Source organism: Rousettus aegyptiacus, unplaced genomic scaffold (genome assembly GCF_014176215.1).
Source record: "Rousettus aegyptiacus isolate mRouAeg1 unplaced genomic scaffold, mRouAeg1.p scaffold_m13_p_12, whole genome shotgun sequence".
Taxonomy (NCBI): Eukaryota; Metazoa; Chordata; class Mammalia; order Chiroptera; family Pteropodidae; genus Rousettus; species Rousettus aegyptiacus.
Genome location: NW_023416287.1, coordinates 127431 through 147329, shown reverse-complemented (window position 1 = coordinate 147329; position 19899 = coordinate 127431). Strand labels below are relative to the sequence as shown.

The 19899-nt window shown below is 66.9% G+C and overlaps 2 protein-coding genes across 2 annotated transcripts; one reads left to right on the top strand and one right to left on the bottom strand.

The window, feature by feature from the left end:
• Nucleotides 1–3749: 3749 nt before the first annotated feature.
• On the bottom strand, nt 3750–4574 carry LKAAEAR1 (LKAAEAR motif containing 1). The gene is made up of 3 exons (XM_016146841.2): nt 4173–4574; nt 3892–4014; nt 3750–3809 (listed from the first exon to the last, which is right to left on the bottom strand). The coding sequence occupies exons 1-3, from the start codon at nt 4572–4574 to the stop codon at nt 3750–3752; spliced, it is 585 nt and encodes a 194-aa protein (XP_016002327.1).
• A 4533-nt stretch (nt 4575–9107) lies between these two features.
• OPRL1 (opioid related nociceptin receptor 1) lies at nt 9108–13745 on the top strand. Its single transcript, XM_016146781.2, has 4 exons — nt 9108–9202; nt 9636–9885; nt 12705–13060; nt 13195–13745. Exons 2-4 carry the CDS (start codon nt 9653–9655, stop codon nt 13722–13724), a joined length of 1119 nt encoding a protein of 372 aa, XP_016002267.2. The 5' UTR covers nt 9108–9202; nt 9636–9652; the 3' UTR covers nt 13725–13745.
• Nucleotides 13746–19899: the final 6154 nt, after the last annotated feature.

Sequence of the window (19899 nt, the reverse complement as noted above, 5' to 3'; positions counted from 1 at the left end):
ACCTGGGTTCTTCCGGCCCCCCTTTGAGCAATCACTTCCCCAGGCTGAGCTGCAGAAAAGGGGAACCGGTTGCAGTGCCCCCTCCCCCACGTGCGGGCGGGGGGCGCGCTCAGTCCCGCCGCGGCCCAGGGTCCACGTGGACCCCGCGGCGGGAGTCCTTGGGTGCGGGTCCCGGAGCCAGCTCCCGAGGCTCCCGCCCCGCACGGCCCTGGGCCCCGGGCCCGCAGGGGCAGGGCCGCCGTCCTCGTCCCCGCGCGCGCGCACACTCACCGGCCGCGCTCTCGAGCCGCCCGCGCCGCCGCCGCAGGGCCCGCGCGCCGCGAGGTCCGGCCCGATCGTCGGGGAGGGGGCGCAGGGCGCAGTGCGCAGGCGCCTCGGCCGCACTTCCCCAAAGCGCGGGGCCGGCACTTCCTCGCGCAGGGAGGCGCCCGGCCCGCCCTGCCCGGCGCGCCCCGCCCCGCGCTCCTCAGGCCCTGCGCCCCGCCAGCCCCCTCCCCAGCGACCCGCAGGTCCGGCTCGGCGCTTCGGTCCCCACTGTCGCTTAGGGCGGCTAGTGGAAATAGATGCTAACAATGGGTCCTCTGGCTTGCGGGCAGCTCGAGCTAGCACTGTAGTAAGTGGGGGTGTGGCCGTGCCCCCGACTCTGCTCAGCCGGGCGGTTCTGGCTTCGCCATTCATGTGGACGGGCCAAGAGCCTGCTGCCCGATGGGAGGGCGCGAGACGCCGGCGTCCACGTACGCTCCTTGTCCCACCTGCATAAGCAAAGGCCGCTGGAAAGTACAGTCTGGTGATCACTCCCCGCCAGGCCCTAGCCTCCTCCAGACCAGGTGCCCCCACTTGTAAAATGGGGAAAGAGCGCACCGTCACCGTGCGTAGAGGGCTTCCCAAGGAAGGGGCGGACGTCCTGCTCTGAAGGGCTGGTGTGGGTTCTCGCACATCTGCAGTCACAAAGCCTTCCTATCCGTGGCGCCTGGCTGAGTTCCTTCTGATTGCTCCAGTGGCCCCAAGGTGTCCTGCAGTTTAAAGCCACACCCTACCTTTGCCAGGAATGTCCTGTCCCTTCTCTTTGGCTGACTCTCCTCATATTTTATGACCTGGTACAGCTAGCTGCTCAATTCCTTATCCCAGCATGCTTTCGGCCAGTGTCACAGGGGCCCTGACCTTGCTCTGAAAATGGCCCCTGTGGCTCTCAGACCACGTGTGGCTTCTGTCCCCAGTGCAGGCACTGCTCCTGGTGCCCTCCTGCAGTCAGCCCTGCTCCTAAGTCCTCACTCCTGCAGGTTTCTTAGACGTCCTGGGATGCGAAGGGAGGTTTCCCATGCACCCTTCACCATTCAGCAAGCACCTGGCGCCCCCTGCGTGGCAGGCAGTGGGACCTAGCAAGGATCAAGATAGAGCAGCCTTGGAGCCGACCAGATGCAGACTGCAGACTGGGCGAGAGGTGAGGACGACTTAGGGGGTGCAGAGGCGGGAGCGCTGCAGGGCTCAGGACGGGCCTGGAGGACGGAGGCTAAGCTGGAGGAGAGTGGGGTCCCGGTCAGCGAGGCTGCGGTGCCTCTTGATGACTATGCCCAAGGGGCTTGGCCAACACGATCACAGGCTGGCCAGGGCAGGGCTGAGGCCGGAAGCCTGACCAGACAGGAGGCGTCTTATTTAGCCCAAGAAACAGCCCTGAGAGGTAGGTCCTACAGGGATGGGCTGCACCTGGTCAAGGTCACACAGCCAGGCTGATCTTTCACTGCTTGGTGTGGCATCTCTACCCACCTCCTAAGAAATACGGGGCTCAGGGGTGCAGCTGGCAGTGGGCGGGGTCAGCACCCTTCTCTCCCGCGTCAGACCATGCCCCCTGTCCTCTGGCTGCTTGGGCCCGCTCTCCATCCCCCTTACCTCCACCCTCCGGGTCTCCTGTGTGTCCTCTGGGGAGTCTTTCTGCAGAGTGTCCCTGTATTGCAGAGGAGGAGCCCTGGTGGGCTGGGCATATGGCAGGTAGCCGTGGAGATGGGATTTGAACCAAGGACTCGTTCCAGAGCGTGAGCTCACGGCCCAGGACCCACCTGATCCCTCACAGCCTCATGGCGGAAGCCGCTCCAGGCCCTATCACGTTCCCTGGCCCCCTCTGCAGACCTAGGGCCCACTCCCGGGCAAGGGGGTCAAAGGGCACCCCATGTGTGCAGCAGTCTATGAGGCCACCCTCTTGCTGGCCTTCTCCGCTGGGCTTTGTGTGTGTCTGGTTCCTCTGTCCTCAGGTGCCTGCCTGATGCGGAGTGACCTCTGTTTTATGGAGGAATCACTGTGGGTGGCATGGCGCCAAGCAAGACCCTGGAGACCCACCGCCCTTTTGGAAATGGGGGCTTAGAGAAGTGATGAAATAAAATGTGCTTTTACTAAACAGATGAAGTCATCCTAGGCACGCAGCGCATCCCAAGAGACAGGGCACTGGGTCCAGATGGCGGGGAGCTTGGCCAGAGGGGCCAGGGCTGTGTCCCAGTATCCCAGTGCCAGTGGCCACCACTTCTGGACACAGACTGCCTTCCTTTCTTTGTCTCTGTCCCTGGCCCAAGCCACCTTCTGCCGCCCGATCCTTTCCCCATCCTTGTCTGAACACCTCCCTTCCAGAGCCACCATGCATAGCTCTAGCCTCCTCCCATGGGGCTGGACTCCAGCCGCACACACAGTTCTGGGTGTGGACGAAGGCCAAGGGCAGCAATTGCCCAAAAGGGGCGCAGGGTCAGTGCCAGGAGAAGGGCTTGCTGAGAGCACAGAGGGCCCAAGTCCCCACGTGGCCGTCCTATCTTGAGCCAGGTCGGGGAGGGGCGGTGCCTGCCACTGCGCAGGATCCCTTGCCAGACCCCAGCGCTGAGCTCTGCCGGTCAAGACTCACTCACCAGGATCAGTTCTCCTTGCAGTTAACTCTGCAGGATCCCTGGCCTGCCGCCGAGGGGCTTGTCTGAGTCCCTGCAGCCCCCCCACCCCCACCCCAGGTGGCCGAGAGAAGTCCTGGGCTCTGCAGACATCCCGAGTGGGAGGAGAGAATTCTCGAAGGTCTGTCCAGAAATGTGGAGGCTCTTCAGAATCCAGACTGTTTGTAGGCCATGGGTTTGTCAGAATGGGACAGTGGCAGCTTCCTTCCTGTCCTCCGCGTGTGTGTGTGTGTGTGTGTGGTGGGCTGGAAGGGGAGGCAGAGGGGACAGGGGAGGCCACTCAGGATGGAAAGAAAACCAGAGAGCGATTTTCTGTCTGGCAGAGAAGGGGCTCTGTGAGGGGCTCTGCGTCCCCAAGCTCTGGAGGGCCTCCCAGCACTGCCAACTCCACAGGCCACCTTTGGCTTGTGTAGTCACTTTCCCTGCCCAGAGTGTCACCCAGCTCTCTGACTCTCTGATCGGATAACCTGCGATCTGGGGTCCCCTTCGGCCCCATTTTCTCCCTGAGGCTTTCCATACTGTCTGGGGTGACTGTGCTGAACCAGGCTCTTCCTCCTGGCCCCTGGCCGGCCTCCATGGACTCACAGAGCACTAGGCTGCCTAATGGGACAGCCGGGGGTTTGGAGGGTGAGGGGTGAGGATGGTGCTGTTAACCACGCCCACCCACTAGCACCTTCCTACTTGGTTGGGGGAGCCCCACTCTGTTCCCGAGAGGCAGCACCGTCCTCTCCCCTCCCTCCCCGGGGACCTGGAGGGGGAGCATAAGAACCAGCAGGCTCTCGGAGCATGAAAGCTTTATGTGGGCTGTGGCGCAACGTGGGGCCATGGTCAACGTGGGAAGATGCTGCCATCGACTTTCTCCTCCAGGATGGTCTCTACGCGCCTCCGCTGCGGGGGAGAGGAGCTGGGACCAGGGCTGTAGGGAGGCGGTGAGGGGGCCCTCGCCGCCCCTTCCCGGGCTCGCGGGCACCTCTTGACGGTTCAGGGGGTCGGGGATCCGCGTGGGCTTCAGCTGCGGCGGCAGAAACAGCTCCAGGCGCATGGCGGCGCGCGCGGACTTCTGGCGCAGGATGAGGAGCGAGATCTCCTCCGCCTGCGGGCCGGGCGCGGGCGCGGCCGCTGTTTCCGACCCTGGCGCCGCCGTCCTGCCGGGCCGCCCCCGCCCCGCGGCACGACCTTCGCCCCCCTCCTCGGGGGGCCCGGCGCCGTCCCGCTCCCCGCTTGCCCGCGCCGCCCTCCGCCCGGCCTCACCCGCATGTGCGCGTAGCGCAGCCGCAGCGCGCGGACTCGGCCGCGGGCCTCGGCCGCCTTGAGGACGCCGAGGAGCCGGTCCTGGCGCGCCGCGGGCGACTCTGACCGTGTCCACGCCCACAGGTCGGGCATACGGTAGCCCAGCTCCACCGACTCGCGCGGGAAGATGGAAGTGACCGCGCCCACGTCCTCGAGCAAGTCGCCAAAGAGCAGGTGGCGGTGGCACTGCGCAGGGTGCATGGCCTCCAGCCCGTCCTGCGTTAGGGTCCAGCCCGGCTTGGGGGGCTCCCCCGTGGGCGGCCCCTTGGCACGCTCCTCATGGGACCCCGCGCCCTGCGTGCCCTTCCGGGCTCGCTCTCGCGGCTCCTTGTTCCCAACCTCCTTGGCCGCGGCTGGTTGCATACTGGGCTCTGCCGAGGGACCAGGCGTCCTGTCCTGGGGGCCCGAACGGTGTCCATGGAGCACCTGCCTGTCCCTCTGGCCTGGCTCGCCCCCCCCCCTCCCAGACTCCCTTCAGCCCACCTGAGGTCCCGTACCTGCAGCCTCTGTGCCTTCTCTCAAGCCTAGCACGCTTTCCGGTCAGCTCAGCCTCCCTACTCAGTCCTGCAGTCAGCTAGAACTTTCTGGTCCTCTCAGAGTTTCAGAGCCTTGCCTTCCTGTCCACGGGCTGCTTCTCTGTCCACTGGCCAAGACCCTCGAGTTGACTTTAGGCCCTACCCAGAATGGAGACCAGGTGGGGCAGCCTTTGGTGAGGCCTGGAGTGCCCTGTCTGTGGTCACCAGTCAGCCATCAAACCCCCACCCCGCTGGAGACACCGGGGAGGCTCGGAGCCAAACGGACAGCTGGCTTGCTGCAGGGAGACCTCATCCCCGGAGCCTGCTCCCAGGTCTAGGTGGAGGAAGGGGAAGCAGAGCCCAGCGAGGAGGTGATGGGGGGCACACCCCAGGGGCCCGGTTCAGCCCTGCAGGGCTCCTTCTTTTCCAGGGTTCAGCCCCAAGCACCCCAGACTCCAGACCTTGGGTCAGGTCCCGCCCCCCAACCCCCACCTGGTCCCCACTCTCCATACTTTCTGCCTTCTTGGTTCTGAGCCTCCAACAAAGCTCCTATTGCTGGGGCTTGTTGACCTCGTTGCCCTAGCAACCGGGAGTCCCGCCCCTCCCCCAACCCTGTGAGGGCTAAGGGGGGGGGGCAGGGAAAGGGGAGGGTGTTGGGTCCCAGGGGGCGAGATGCCCGTAGCTGCCCCAGCTAGTCGAAGACCAAAGACCGTGGTGGTGGTCACCGCCAGCTTTTCTTTCTGGGGAGCCCAAATGCACTCTCCTGGGGTCTGTGGGGCGGCCTTCGGCGGCTAGTTCCAGGGGTGGGGGCACAGCTCACCCCCGTTTCCCTCCGCAGGCCCAAGGACGCCTCCACTAGCCGCTGGTGTTCACAGGACGGGAAGTGGGGACAAAACTCAGAACCTCTCACCTCTGCCAGGGCGAGGTTAGGGTCCCAGGTGCCGCGCAGGGCCTGACCTGGGTTTGCTGAACTCTTAAAGTCTGGGGCCTGGATTTCTGTAGTCCATTTGTGTTTGTTAGTTTCACGATATTCTGTATCTAATTCACTTCTCAGTTTATTCGTCCTGTAATTTGTTCCTGCAGTCAGTGTATTCTAGAATTCGTCAGTTGGCATGCTCGTCCCACAGTTTGCTCTGGGCCACGGCTGGTGAATGGAGGGGCGGCTCCCAAAGGGGTAGCCAGCTCCCCACTCCATTCATGGATGTGTCCTGAGAGCCAGCGTGGGCGCAGGGGCACATGGATGGTGCCTTTTTGGGAGTGTAGGACCTGGACCTCTGAGTGGGGGACTGTCCTGCTTTGGGGGTTGGGGCCTCAGTGGCGGTCCTGGCCTCTCTGCAAGAGGCTGTTGACTGTTGCCGTTGGTTTGGGGAGCTCGCTCTGGCCTCCTATAGCCTGAGCTCTGTCCCAGCCCCCAGGCCTTTGCACAGCTGTCCCCTGGACGCTCCCCTCTCCTGTGCTGCACATGCCTTTGGAGTGTGGACTGAGCCTTGGGATTCAGCACCGACCTGGGGGCTTGTTGAAGACAAAGGCCTCTGGCTCCAGAAGAAGCAGTGAGGATTTAGGAAGGCTAACCCCGCAGGCCGCCTCCTTCAGGCCTACCTCCTGGATGCACATGGCCCAGGCTGGGGCCAGCCCTGGGCCTGACTCTGTGCTCCCATACGAGTGAGTTCTCTGAGACAGGGCTGTGGGATCTTCACTTCCTGGGGTCTAGGATGGGGGGTGCACAAGAAGTGAGTGGCCCGCTGGCTCCTGGGGTTGGAGTGGGGCCGCATGGGGCATGGCCTCCTTTGACACCCTCTTTGCCCTAATTCCAGGAGGGCTGGTGCCCACACAGGTCCCCTTCCTGAGCACGGCTTCTTCCTGCTTCTCCTCACTCCCGCATTCCCGCTGGGAGGTGAGATGCTCCCTGCATGTGGGCCCAGCCTCTGTGAAAGACCACGGTGGGTGTCGTCCTGGAAGCCTGAGATTTAAAAGTGTGTTGACGGGCGCTGAAGCGTGACGATAAAACTGCAGCACAGCATTATATTGAAAATCTGCAGCTCAGCTCTCTTGTTGCTGTACACAAATATTATGAAGTTAAAATCACAAGGATAAAGTAATTTGTTACTATGAAGCTCAGAATTATTAAAGTCCTCTCACTTTTTTAACAGCATAAACGGCTGTGTGGCCTGGTGGCTGAACCCTGAGGGTCAGCTACTTTTCGTGAGGCTCCCAGTGACTCTGCTTTGATCCCTGTGCCATCCCTGGGTTAGCACAGGTGTTGGGGTGTAAGGGGAGCAGATGGGGTGCCTGGCCCGTCTGCCACCTGGCGTTTATGGGCCCTAAGTCACAGGGTGCAAGAGAGAGGTGTGCAGGAGCGAAGGGCACTCTGGGACATCGGTGCCGCCCAGTGCCCACGACCCCTGCGCGCAGCCCAGGGCGCGCTCCGTACTGCCGCGCATGTGAGCCGCGCATCTCGGGCTGCCCCCCGTGTCCCCACGGGTGTCGCTTTGTGGCCTGCGTGTCTGCGGTCGTCCTGCGTAGATGCGGCTGCTCTCGCGGGACGCGTCCCCTGCTGCCCCTGTGTGCCCAGGACGTTTTGTCTTGCTCCCTTCCTCTTGATGCTCAGGGGTCCAAAGAGGCCTGGGCCATTTCCTCTGTGCCATCAGGCCCTTCCGTGGGAGCCCTCCAGGGTCCAGGGCTGGGCCACTGCCACCCCCAGGGAGTGTAGTCAGCATCCTGGCCTGGCCACCCACCAGCCAGGTGACCGTTCCTGGGAGGAGCCAGGTGTCCGCCTCTAGCGGCCCTCCGTGCTGGCTCTGTCCGGAACTCACCTCCAGCCCCCAGGCAGCCGCACGGCCCGTGGCGTCCTGTCTGAGGCCGGACCAGGCAGCCACAGAAGGCGCTCAGGAGACGCAGCTCAGCCGGCCTTGGCGGACCCCGCCAGGCGTGGCTGCAGGACACTGAGGCCTCCGGGTCCCCGTCCCCGCCGCGCTCGTGAGGTCGGCAGCATGACGTGTGCCCCAGGCCCCTTGGCGTGAGTAGGTACGTGTGTGGCCCGCACGTCTGTGCGTCGGTCACCGCGGGGGCCTGCGTGATTTTGAGCACGTGTACCTGTGTCCGTGTGTGTTCCCACGTGCCCGTTCGGGCATCTGCGCGTGTGACGCTGCTGTGCCGAGTGTCTCTGGACATGCCCCATGTCACCGAGTCAGCTGCGGTGAAGACGCAGAGATAAGTCCTGGGGGACAGGTCGAGATGTTGAGTCCTGGGGCATCTGCCTGCTCCGCCGTCTTCTGATTTGCCAGGTATCCTAGCGACGCCACTGCCAGTCACCTAGCAACCAGGTCCCCATCCTTGGAGACGGATGCTCAGGGAAGGGTCTGGGCTGTGTGGGCAGAGCCCGTGCAGGAAGAATAACCCCCCGAGGAGGTGGGGCTGACGGCTCGGCCCAGGGGTCACCCTCACGGCGCGTGGCCCCGTGCTGGGGCCAGGACGCCCTCGGTGTGTCTCGGCGACGCGTTAGCCTGGGTTTGAACCCCGTCTCTGCCACTTTGGGGTGCTTCGCACCTCTGATGCTGAGTGCGCTCGTCTGCACAGAGGTGACGCTGATGGCGGCGGCCATGCGTGGTGGGGACGGAGGGGCGCGGGGCTGCAAACGGCCTGGAGCACAGTGCGTGTGTGTGTGCGTGTGTGCACGCGTGTGCACACATGTCCCTGCGCCCGTGAGCACGCGGGCAGCTGCGTGTCCGAGTCCAGGGGGTGCACACACAGGACGCCCAGCAGGGACGCAGGGCTCTGACCCGCTCAGCGCTGGCCAGGCAGGGGCGCGGCCGCGGGTCCGCCCGCCAGCCGGCCCGCAGAGGCTCAGCCGCCCCGGGAGCCCAGCTGAGGGGCGCCGTCCTGGGCCCGGAAGGCCAGCGGGGCCGCTCCGAGTGTGCCCGGGGCCTGCCTCTGCTGGTGGGACGTGGCCCGTGACCGTGTCCCGGTTCGAGTGCCTTGCTCGCATCTCCCCGCGCCTCTGTCCTTCGTCTTTGCGCGAGTCGCCCCTTATCTCACGGGTCTGTCCCCGAGTCCCCACGAGTCCTCGTGTGTGTGTCTGTCCCCAGGTCTGAGCTCCTGTGTGCATCTTTGTGTCTGAGCCTGTCTCTGTCTGGGCTCTGTGGGTCTGACCTTTCCTCTGCCATTTATCTCTAAACGTGTGCCCTGGTCCTCGCGTCTGTCCCCGTCAGCGTGGGGCCTGGCGACCCTCTCGCCAGTGGCCCCTGCTCCAGCGTGCACAGCCCCTCCCCCTCTGGAGCGGCAGCCTCCTCCCCCTCCCCCGCCCTGAGCGCGGCTGCTGCGTCTGGTCTGGCGTCTACCGAGAGGGAGCAGCTGCCACTGCGCGGCCGCCACAGCCCTGCGCAGACCCGGTGCTGAGGCGGGAGGGCTCCCGGCCCTGCCCTGCCAGCCGGCCTGGCCGCGGGCCCCGCAGTCCCAGCTCCCGTGGAGGCTGCCCAGGTGAGACCCAGGCGGCTCTGTGCTGGGCGTGGGGGTGGCGGGCTGCGGCCCTCGGCGGGGGGGCTGTGCTCCAGGCGCCCCAGGCGTTTCTGGGCGCGTCTCAGCCCCTTCTGTGCCCGGGTGTGCGTGAAGGCAGGTTTGGGCATCTGCGCGCGCGTGCGTGTGTGCGTGTGTGTGTGTGTGCACGCGTGTGCACATGTGTCCCTGTGCCCGTGAGCACGCGGGCAGCTGCGTGTCCGAGTCCCGGGGGTGCACGCGGGTCCTGCTCGCTGCCGCCAGCTGCGCGTCCTGCGTGGGCGTGTGCGGGCCCCATGTGGGCACGTGCGCTCCGGGCGCCTGTGACCGGGGCTGCCCGCGGGGCTCCATGTGCACGCCGGGCCCTGCGCACCGTGCCGGGGCCTTGGCTGGGTCACACGTCCCTGTGCCCTCCCAGGTACCGAGGGCGGCAGCATGGAGCCCCTCTTCCCCGGCCCTCTCTGGGAGGTTCTCTACAGCAGCCACCTGCAGGACAACCTGTCCCTCGTGAGCCCCAATCACAGCTTGCCGCCCCCCCACCTGCTGATCAATGCCAGCCACGGCGACTTCCTGTCCCTCGGGCTCAAGGTCACCATCGTAGGGCTCTACCTGGCCGTGTGCATTGGGGGGCTGCTGGGGAACTGCCTCGTCATGTATGTCATCCTCAGGTAAGCTGGGCCCCTCCTCGGTCCCCGATTGGCGAGGCCCACATTGCCACAGAGGGAAGGCTGAGGTGGGGGGCGTTCGGGGGGGCCCGGCAGGTGGGACTTTCCTGGCCACCCTGTCGTGGAGCAGGGTCGGTCCTGAGGCACTTGACTAGGGGAAGAGGCGGGGAGGGGATCAGCCCCGCTCTGCCCCAGTCCAGGCGGGGAAGGGGCCCCGCTCTGTCCCTCAGTCCTGACACAGACGCGCTCTGGTCCGAGCCACTGTCCAGGCCCCCAGCCCAGCTGCTGTGGGAACCTCACAAATCCAGCCGTCACCCTGAGAGACCGCTCTCGTCAGCCCACCCCAGGGCCCGGGCTCTAGGGCCCCTGTTACTGCCGGCATCTGGGCTGGCTCAGCCTCTTCTGGTGCTTAGGGTGAGAAGGTGAGGGGCCCGGAGGGGTGGCCAGGCGTCTGGGTTGGGGGGACATCAGAGGGACAGTGTGAGGGAGCGTGTAGGGAGGACGCGAGGACAACGGGCAGGGGTGAGTGCGGAGGCAGCATCAGGAAGAGCATGGGGGAGCGGGGGGGGGGGTAGTGTGGAGGAGAGTGTGGGACCCTGGGGGGCAGCGGGGAGCCAGGGCGGGGGCGCACACAGGAGCATGTGTGTGCGTGCCCACACGCATGTGTGCACACACATGTGCATGTGCACACATGAGCGTGAGCACACACGTGTACCGTGCGTTGGTGTGTTGGTGCGTGTGGCGTGCATGCTCAGACGAGGCACTTGGAGGAGCAGCCGCCTCTTCCCCCGTGCTGAGCCTGGTTCCAAGCCTGTTTCTCTCTAAAAGGCGTAACGTTTTAGAGCAGGGTTAGGTTCACAGGGAAGTTGAGAGGAAGGTGCAGAGCTGTCCGCGTGCCCCCGCCGGCCCCCGGCGCCCGGTCTCCCCGCTGCCAGCGCCCCCGCCCGCCCCCCCGCGCGGTGCAGCGCACACCTGGCGAGCTGACTGGCCCTTCGCTGTCGCCGTGGGCACCACCGCCCAGTCTGCAGGTCGCGTTGAGGGCCCTCTCGCTCTCGTAGTCTGTGGGTTTGTACGAACATGTGGCGACGCGTGCTCGTCATCGTCCGGTCACACGGCGACGCCCCCCTGCCCCGAAAGGCCCCCCGCGCCCCCCTGCTTGTCCCTGCCTTCCCAGCCCCGGGTTCCACCCACCCTATCAGCGCCACAGTTTCATCTTTTCCTGAATGTAGCTGGGACCACACCGTGTGTGGCCTTTTCAGATCGGCTTCTCTCCCCCAGTGACGCGCGCTTACGGTCCCTCCGTGTCTCTGGGTGACGCGACGGCTCCTTTCTTCTTAGCGCTGGGCAACATCCCGCCGTCTGGACGAGCACAGAGTATTTATCCACGGGCCGAAGGCGTCTCGGGGCTTCCAGGTGTTGGCGCCCCTGAGCGAGCTGCTGCAGACGGCGCGGGCAGGGCTGCGTGTGGACGAGGGTGGCCGCCGCCTCAGGCCGATGCCGAGGGGCGCGGCCGTCAGCTCCCACGGCAGGGCAGGGCCGTGGCCGGTTCTGTAGGCTCCGCCCGGCCCCCTGCCCCCGCCCCCCGCGCGGCCACCCCTCCCCCCCCCCCGCGCGGCCACCCCTCCCCCCCCCCCTCCGTGGGCCGCGCGCGTCCCCCGGCAGTGGCGCGAGCGCCTGTGGCCCCGCGTCCTCCCGCGGGTGCTGGCGTCCGTGCCCCGGGTCTGGCCGTTCCGACGGGAGGGCGCCGGCCTCTCCCGCTGTAAGCCGCCTTCCCCTGGGGATGCCGGATGCGCGGCGCCCTCGCGTCTGCGCGTCCGCCGTCCGCGTGACCGTCTTTGGTGCGCTGTGCTCGGGTCTTTGCCCGCTTGTTGTTTCCTTATTGCTGGATATGGCGCGTCTCTGTGTGTCCGGATGACGGCCCTGGTCCACATGCGTCTTGGCACTTTTTTCCTCATATCTGTGGCTGATCTTCTACTTTTCTCGATCGCCTCTGCTTTTTACCAGCTCTCTGGCCTGGAGAAGGCCACTTGGATCCTCTGAGCCAGAGTGTCCTCCTGCACAGAGTGGGGATCAAAACAGCATTTTTGGGATCGTAAATGAGATGAAACCCGTGTGAAGGGCGTGGGGCCGGCGTCTGCCGTCATCGCGGCCACGGCCGCTGTCGTTTGGGGACAGTTAAGGCCTCTGTGCTTGTTCTTAACCCCTCTTTAAGAGGCAGAACTAAACCTCAGGCACCCTCGTGGCGTCTTAACCGACTCGGAACATTGTCGTCTCTGGAGTTGCCGCCGCCACCACCATTACCACGATTATCACTGCCACAACCAGCACAGCCACTGTCACCACCAACTCCGCCACCCCCACGGCCGCCCGCAATCCCCCAGCCCTGCCCCGGGTGCCCGGACCCAGTCGGACCCCGTTAGCGCTGCTCCTGTCACGGTCACCATTCCTGTCTGGGTCGCTGGGCAGCCTGTGGCCTGGGAGGCCTTGGACGTGCTGTCACAGACCCTGAGGCCCTTGGAGGCCTCTGGCCCTTGCAGTCCATGCAGAGTCTCGGGGGAGACTCAAAAGGAAGGAGGACAGGTCCTTTCTCTTACCCTCCCCTGGGCTCCCCTGCCTCCCTCACACCCAGCTTTCCGAAACCAGGCCCGTCTTTGCAACCCCCTGTGTGTGCCAGGGGCACCTGACGAGCTTGTTAAGACGTTGGCCTGCAGGCTCCCTGCCGACGGGCAGGCCTGGGGTCTGCGTTTTGAACCCTCGCCTTTGCGGCGCGGTCCAGCCAGGGTGGCGGAGTGAAGCCTTTCTTCTCCCTAACCTCCCTGCAGACACACCAAGATGAAGACGGCCACCAACATTTACATCTTTAACTTGGCCCTGGCAGACACCTTGGTGCTGCTGACCCTGCCCTTCCAGGGCACCGACGTCCTCCTGGGCTTCTGGCCGTTCGGCAATGCCCTGTGCAAGACGGTCATCGCCATCGACTATTACAACATGTTCACCAGCACCTTCACGCTGACCGCCATGAGCGTGGACCGCTACGTCGCCATCTGCCACCCCATCCGCGCCCTTGATGTCCGGACGTCCAGCAAGGCCCAGGCTGTCAACGTGGCCATCTGGGCCATGGCCTCCGTGGTGGGCGTTCCTGTGGCCATCATGGGCTCCGCCCAGGTCGAGGACGAAGGTCAGTTGGGCGCCGCAGCGGCCCCGCCCTCTCCCCCGCCCCTCGCCCGCCCTGGAGCTGCCCTGACTGCTCCGCCCTCCTCCGGCCCCTCCCTGCGCGGCGCGCCCCGCCCTGACCCCGCCTCTCGCCCCCAGAGATCGAGTGCCTGGTGGAGGTCCCCGCCCCGCAGGACTACTGGGGCCCCCTGTTTGCCGTGTGCATCTTCCTCTTCTCCTTCGTCATCCCCGTGCTCATCATCTGCGCCTGCTACAGCCTCATGATCCGCCGGCTGCGCGGCGTCCGCCTGCTCTCGGGCTCGCGCGAGAAGGACCGGAACCTGCGGCGCATCACACGGCTGGTGCTGGTGGTGGTGGCCGTGTTCGTGGGCTGCTGGACGCCCGTCCAGGTCTTCGTGCTGGCCCAGGGGCTGGGCGTCCAGCCGGGCAGCGAGACGGCCGTGGCGGCCCTGCGCTTCTGCACGGCGCTCGGCTACGTCAACAGCTGCCTCAACCCGGTGCTGTACGCCTTCCTGGACGAGAACTTCAAGGCCTGCTTCCGCAGGCTCTGCTGCGCGCCCGCCCCGCGCCGCGCGGCGCCCGCGTCCGAGCGCGAGCGCGTGCGCAGCCTGGCCGGGGACGCGGCGCGGGCGCGCACGGCCGGGCAGGCCGTGCCGCGGCCCGCATGACTAGGCGTGGACCTGCCCATGGGGCCCGTCAGCCCGCAGAGCCCGTCGACGCCTAACACGGAGCTCACCCAGGTCACCGCGCTCTAGGCTGACAGCGGCCCGAACCCGGGGCGTCTCCAGCTGCCGAGGGCTTCCCCGTGGCCCCAGACGCCTGGTGGCATGGGACAAGTCAGAGCATTAGGACTGCCTGTGGCCCTGGTCACGCGGAGCCTGACCTCCTGCTCTGTGGGACGAGTGTGCCTGGCCAGGGCCCACGCCTGCAAGGCCGCGCCTCGTGGGGCTCTGCCAGCCTCTCCCCTGCTTCGCGCTGCATGCTGGGGCCCGCGGCCCCGAGCCGTCTGCATGGCACCCTGCTGTGTCTCCTGGGGGTGGGGGTGGCCCTGGCTGAGCCGGGCGCTGCCTGAAGAGCCCGCCGGGCGCCTGGGCCGAGCGACTCGCCCCGAGCCCGGAGCCGCCTGGGGACCTGCCTGAGCCGTGCGCGGCTGCTGCGCCACGCCCCCGCCTGCACCCCTTCGGAAGCTCCGCAGCCGGCCGTCGCCCTCCGGAAGCAAGGGAACCGCTCTGCCGCAGGCGGGGCCGCCCTGGCGTGTGCAGGCCGCTCGGTCGTTGTCAACGCTGCCGCCTCGTCTGGCTGCTCCGGGCCGGGGTCCCCGCTGCGGGCTCCCGGCGCCCTCCCCGGCCCTCCCTCCCCTCTTTGCTGTTCTTGACATTGGCGGTAGCCGCCGAGCCGCTGGCAGCACCCTGGGCCCCGTCCGAGTCCTGGCGGCCTCGGGAGGGTGGCGAGGGTGGGCTGCGCTCCCCGTCCCCTGCGCCGGGCCCCCTGCTTCCTCGACAAGTCTGCAGTGTCGGTGGGGGAGACCCGAGCACCCGGCACCAGGACTCGTCTTGAGCAGTGCCAAGCCAGAGGACAGTTTCGCCTTCGGGCCGAGGCGAGGGTGAGCCCCGAGGAGCGTCTGGGCTGTGGGGACACGGGTGGCGGGGTGTTTCGCCACCGTGCGCGCCGGAGAAGCGCCGTGCCCTGGCTGCAGGTGGAAGCTGCGGGTGGCGACTTTGCAGACGTGCTTCCTGCCCCGCTGAGAGGACTTTCCGCCTGTGGGCTGTGCTGTGCCGTGCCCCGGCCAGGCGACCTTGGGCCCCTGCGACGTGCAGGAGGCGCTGACTCTGTGGTCCGGCCCCGGGGAGCCCGGCCCTGGGGGCCATGCCTGGGACCTGCTGCGCTGTGACCCGTGCTTCCTCGCTGAGGCTGGAGGGCTTGTGACTCGCCCATGCCTGTAACGTCCCCCCCCCCCCCCCCGTGCACGTGGTGCCGCCCGCGGCCTGTCTCTCGGAGCCGGGAGCAGGGCCCGTTGCCCCGGTGTCTCTGACGCCTGCGAGCGGGGTGCTGGGTCCCTCCTCTGCCGTTAGCATGTGCGGCCCTCCCTCCTGCTCGGTGCGCCTCGCCTGGCCGCGTTCTGCCCTGGGTGGAGGGAACCCCGGAGGCTCCCGCGTGGTAGGGGGCACAGCTGGTGCATGGCGTGTCGGGGGCTGTCACCTTTTCTTCGACACAATTTCTCCCTAAACAACCAACCACTCCGGCTGGTCCAGTGTGGGAGGGTCCCCGCGGACCCGGTGTGTGGGGTGCCCCTCCCTCGTGGGTCCTGGCTTTTCTTCGCCTCAGTCTTAGCAGACCCGCGTCCCCCAGCCGGCCCAGCAGAGCAAGGGGATTTTTGAGGACCGGTGAACAGAGCAGCCTTTCTGGGGCCTTGAGAGGTGGCAGGCAGCCTCCTGGCCTCTGTGGCCCAGCGTCACCCAGGTTGGTGCAGGTGACCCTGTCAGAGGAGAGGGGCTTCTGAGGGCGTGGGGTGGGCCACCTTGGGCCAAAGTGCTTGGTTTCAGGCAGACGGGCCACGGTGTGGTTTTAGACAAGTTTTGAATGATGGGGAAGTCAAGGGGACGCGCCCAGCGACAGGGCGCCCAGGGGTCAGCGCGCGCTCGCGGAGGGGGGCCGGCTCCTGGGGGCCCCGACCGCACAGACTGCGTCCAGGGTGAGCCCGCTGTGAGCATCGGCAGGGGCGAGGGCTGGAGAGCTGCTCAGGGGACCTCGGAAGCGCCCACTGACGCCCAGCTCTCCCGGGCTCAGCCCCGCCCCCGGCCCGACCTCGCGTGGTCCGAGCCTCAGCCCCGCCTGCCCGACACTGGCCTGGCTGCTGCCCGCACCAGCCACACCAGCCGCTGGCCATGGTGAGGTCTCTCGGCTTCTCTGAGCCCTGGCTTTATCACATATGCAAAAGGGACGTGTGAACCTTGCTTGCAAGTTTGTGGGGAAGGCGGCAAGGTGGGGCGGGGCCGATGCCTGCTTCCGCTTGGGGAAGCTATGGGCTCAGCTGCTGCTTTGGGCTTTGCTCACCTGGGGTCCTGGCCCCCCAGGAGGCCCTGGTGTGGGGCCGGGACCTGGTGGGCTTGGGGTGTCGCCTCTGTTCGGGGCTCACGGGAGAGGTGCTCTTGCTTACCATGTGGCAGCCGTCAGGAGAGGGGGCTGAAGCTGGGACCCCCAGGTGGGCTCTGCGCCCAGAGGCCCGGCGGGGCTTCTGTCTGAGGACCAAGCGGCACAGGCAAGGCAGTGACGACCTGAGCCCAGGAAGCCGCTTGTCCCGGCCTCTTTGACCATGTGTCCTGTGAGTCACACATGTCCCTGTCCCTTTCCTGCGGGACCCTCCACAGAGCCCTGGGCTGGCAGCTGGGGCCGTCCTGTCCCACGGTGGCGTGCTTGGCCCAGGGCGCCAGGAAGGGAGGGGGGCGGCGGTGGCAGGTGGACGGAGCTTTCAGCGGGAGGGGAGGCCTGGAGGGAGCCAGCTCGCTGAGCCCGGGGGCGGGGGGGGGGGTGGTCACAGGGCAGGCGCACACGCGCCGGCTGCGCCGGGGCGGGGCGTGCGTGGGAGCCGCGGGGAGCCGGGTGCTGGCGCTGTGGGACGTGTGCCCTGGTCAGGGCGCAGACTTCCCGCCTGGGGCCTCGGCCGCCTTCCAGTTCCCAGCCAGGGCTCTGCAGCAGGGCGGGAGTGGGGGCGGGGACGGGCATCGTCCCGACCTGCCGGGCCTCACTCTCTGTGGGGAGAGCCGCTGTTTCTGGTGCCTGGGCCGGCGATGGTTGGGAGTGCAGGTCTAGAGCCAGCACTGCCCTGGCCTTGTGCCCCGGGAGAGGCGCCCAGCCTCTCGGAGCCTCCGTGCCCTCGCTTGTCAAACAGGGAGTGAGGAGAAGATGCAGGCCGAGGGCCCTGCCCTGCTGCCCTGCTGGGCGCCTGCACGCATCAGGCGCAGCGCTGGGAGGGGCTGTGCGCACACCCCTGCCCGAGCCGTGCGCTCCTGTGAGCGGGAAGGGCGGCAGTGAGCTGCTGGCTGCAGAGGGGAGGGCTTCCTGGAGGAGGTGTGTGGAGCTCATCAGCCTGTGCAGGAATGTAGGAGACCAGGTGGCCAGCCGCTGGCCCGAGGCATGGGATCCTGTTGCAGAGGTAAAGCACCTTGAAGCCCTGCTCTTCCAGGGGGCCCTCCTGGGTTAGCCATTTCCCCAGGGCCGGGGCCGGCAGCAGAGCGCCCACGACCCCAGGCCGGCTGGTCCACACAGCGCAGCGCAGCCCTGACCCCCAGCGGCCAGCCCTGAGCACTGCTGCAGGGGCGCCCGGCTGTGCCCTGGCCTCTGTGCTTCCGTGCTGGAGGCCGACCTGGACACGCCCGGAGGAGGCCCCCGGGGTAGAGCCTGGCTCTGTGACAGGACTGCAGGTGTCTCACGCAACACATTGTGCACCTGAGGATTCAGGGACCAGCGGGTCCCCCGCCCCACCGGGGACTCCATGTGGAGTTGATGCTCGTGCTAGGGACTTGTCTGTGATGGGCTGGCCTCGTGGGGGTCAGGGCAGGCCTTCCGGAGAGGGGGCCCTGAGCTGTGCTACTACGGGTATGGGGGTGCAGGGGCCAGAGGGAGTGAGCCTGAAAGGGAACAAATGGGGTGGGTGACCGAGTTATAAGTGTTGCAGGCGGCTGGAGCTAGGGGAGGGGGAGGCTGAGGGCTGGCAGGGCCGCCTTGCGCAGGGGCCGTAATGGGACCCTATCAGTGGGCAGAGGGGCCTCAGGGGGCTTTAGGCAGAGGAGTGACGCGGCCATGTGTGTGTTTCAAAACGGTTATTCTGGCTGCTGGGCGGGAGGTGGACAGGAGCATCGAGGCTGGCAGGGCCGGCGGTTATGGGAGCCGCACCCCTGAGGCAGAGGACGGGGCCTGGGCTGGAGCCTCAGCTGCCAGCTGGCTGGGGACAGAGGAGGCGCAGAGGGGTCTGTGGGGAGGAGCCGATAGGCCTCAAGGGCCTCAGACTAACCTGGGCCCCTGGGAAGCCTGGCTGGGCAGGGGCAGGGCGGAGCGATGAGGGCCACCTGGGTGGCCGGACTCGACCTCTCAAGGTGGCAGAGGGGCGCACCCAGCAGTCTTTCAAGGGCAGGGAGGTGTCCTGGCAGTGGGCGGTGGCTCGAAGCCAAGAGGGACGGCGGATGAGGCCTGAGAGGGACGTGGCGGCTGGGAGGGCCGCAGGGAACCGTGTGCAGAGGGGCTGCGGGGACCTGCCCTCCGTGTCGCTGGGGTGAAGCCGTCAGCCCTGGAGTGGGAGGGGCTCCTGCGGCGGGCAGCGTGTGCACACGTGCATGCGGGTCCCGTCCGTGCACGCGTGTGCGCACGTGCATGCGGGTCCTGTCTGCTCACCCTTCCGCGTTCTCTGTCTTTCCTCGTTCTGAACCGTTTTGGTGGTGGGCAGCGCTGGCCCGTGGAAGGCAGCTGCGGCCGGCCCTTTCTCACCGGCTGGTGCCGCCCCCGCCGACGGAGCCCCCGTCGCCTGTGCTGCGGTCTGGGGTCTCCTCCGCACGGCGTCGTAACACGTTACTGCCTTCTTCGTTGATGAGTGTTGTAGGTTGGATTGAGTCCCCCAAGAGACATGTTGAAATCCCGACCGCCAGGACCTGCGCGTGACCTTCCTGGAAGGCGGGTCTCTGCGCACGCAGTTAGGGGTCGAGGCCTTGTAGGTGAAGGGGTTTGGACGCGGACGCAGAAGACATCGGGAGGACGCCCGGCAGTGCTGGAGTGGGGGACCAGGGCGACCTGGCCACAGGCCGAGGCGGCCCGGGGCCGCCCGGAGCTCCTGGAGGGCGCGGCGCTGCCCACCCAGGCTTGGCGTTCTGCCGTCCGGCCCGTCAGGGAAAGCACTGCTGGTCTTTAAGGACGCTCATCACCACGGCCTCGGGGCACGCGTGCACTTCGCGTGGGGGGCCGTCCCAGTAGGGGCGTCATGCGACAAGGCCTGGGGCGGGCGCCAAGGGAGGGCGTGGGTCACAGAGGAGTTTGGAGTTTTCCCCTGAAGGCAGTGAGTGGGAGGCTTTTGAAAAAAAATCTAAAACCACAAGCAGCTCCTTCTAGGTGAGTTTGTGACATCACGACCCTCATGTCAAATATGTCATTTTACTCAGCGTCTGTGCGGAGGGGTCCAGGGGCCGCGCGGAAGACTGCGGGCACCTGGGTGGTGGGCGCCGTCGCTCAGTCCACAGACGGCAGAGGAAGTGCCCCTGGGCAGCCCTGGCTGCCGCTGCGCGATGTGTGAACACACGGTTAGTGGGCAGACCACAAGGCGGACGCCCCTGAGGTGGGCGTGCTGCAGTGCAGACCTCATGGTAGACGCGGTGGCCGTCTGGTCACCACGTGTGCACCCAGGAGGCCGGCTGGGCCAGTGCTCTGGCTACGGGGCAGTGGCCTGAGCTGGGGCCGGTGGCCGGGAGGGCTGGGCAGCCCAGGAGGATGGGGCTAAAACTCCACCCTGGACCCAGTGGGGTACCCTGGGGGGGTCTTCGTCTCCAAGTCATGCTGCTGGGACCCTCCTCACCGGGAGCCCCCGGCTGGAGGGGGTCAGGCCAGGTTTCTCCGGGTTCCTGGCCAGCAGGCGCGGTGGGAAACCTGGATGCTTGTGTTGGCAGCGTTGAGGGCTGGGTTCACCCTCAGACCCCAGGCCTGCGGGGAGGCCCTGGCACAGGCTTTATCTCCTCGTTTCCGAGGGAGCCCAGGGGACACATGCATGCGGGTCGTCGTGTGTGCATGTGGACCCTTGCAGCAAGCCCGGACCACACGCACGTGGCCCTGGGGTTATCCCCCCTGTTTTCACGGGGTTCTCGG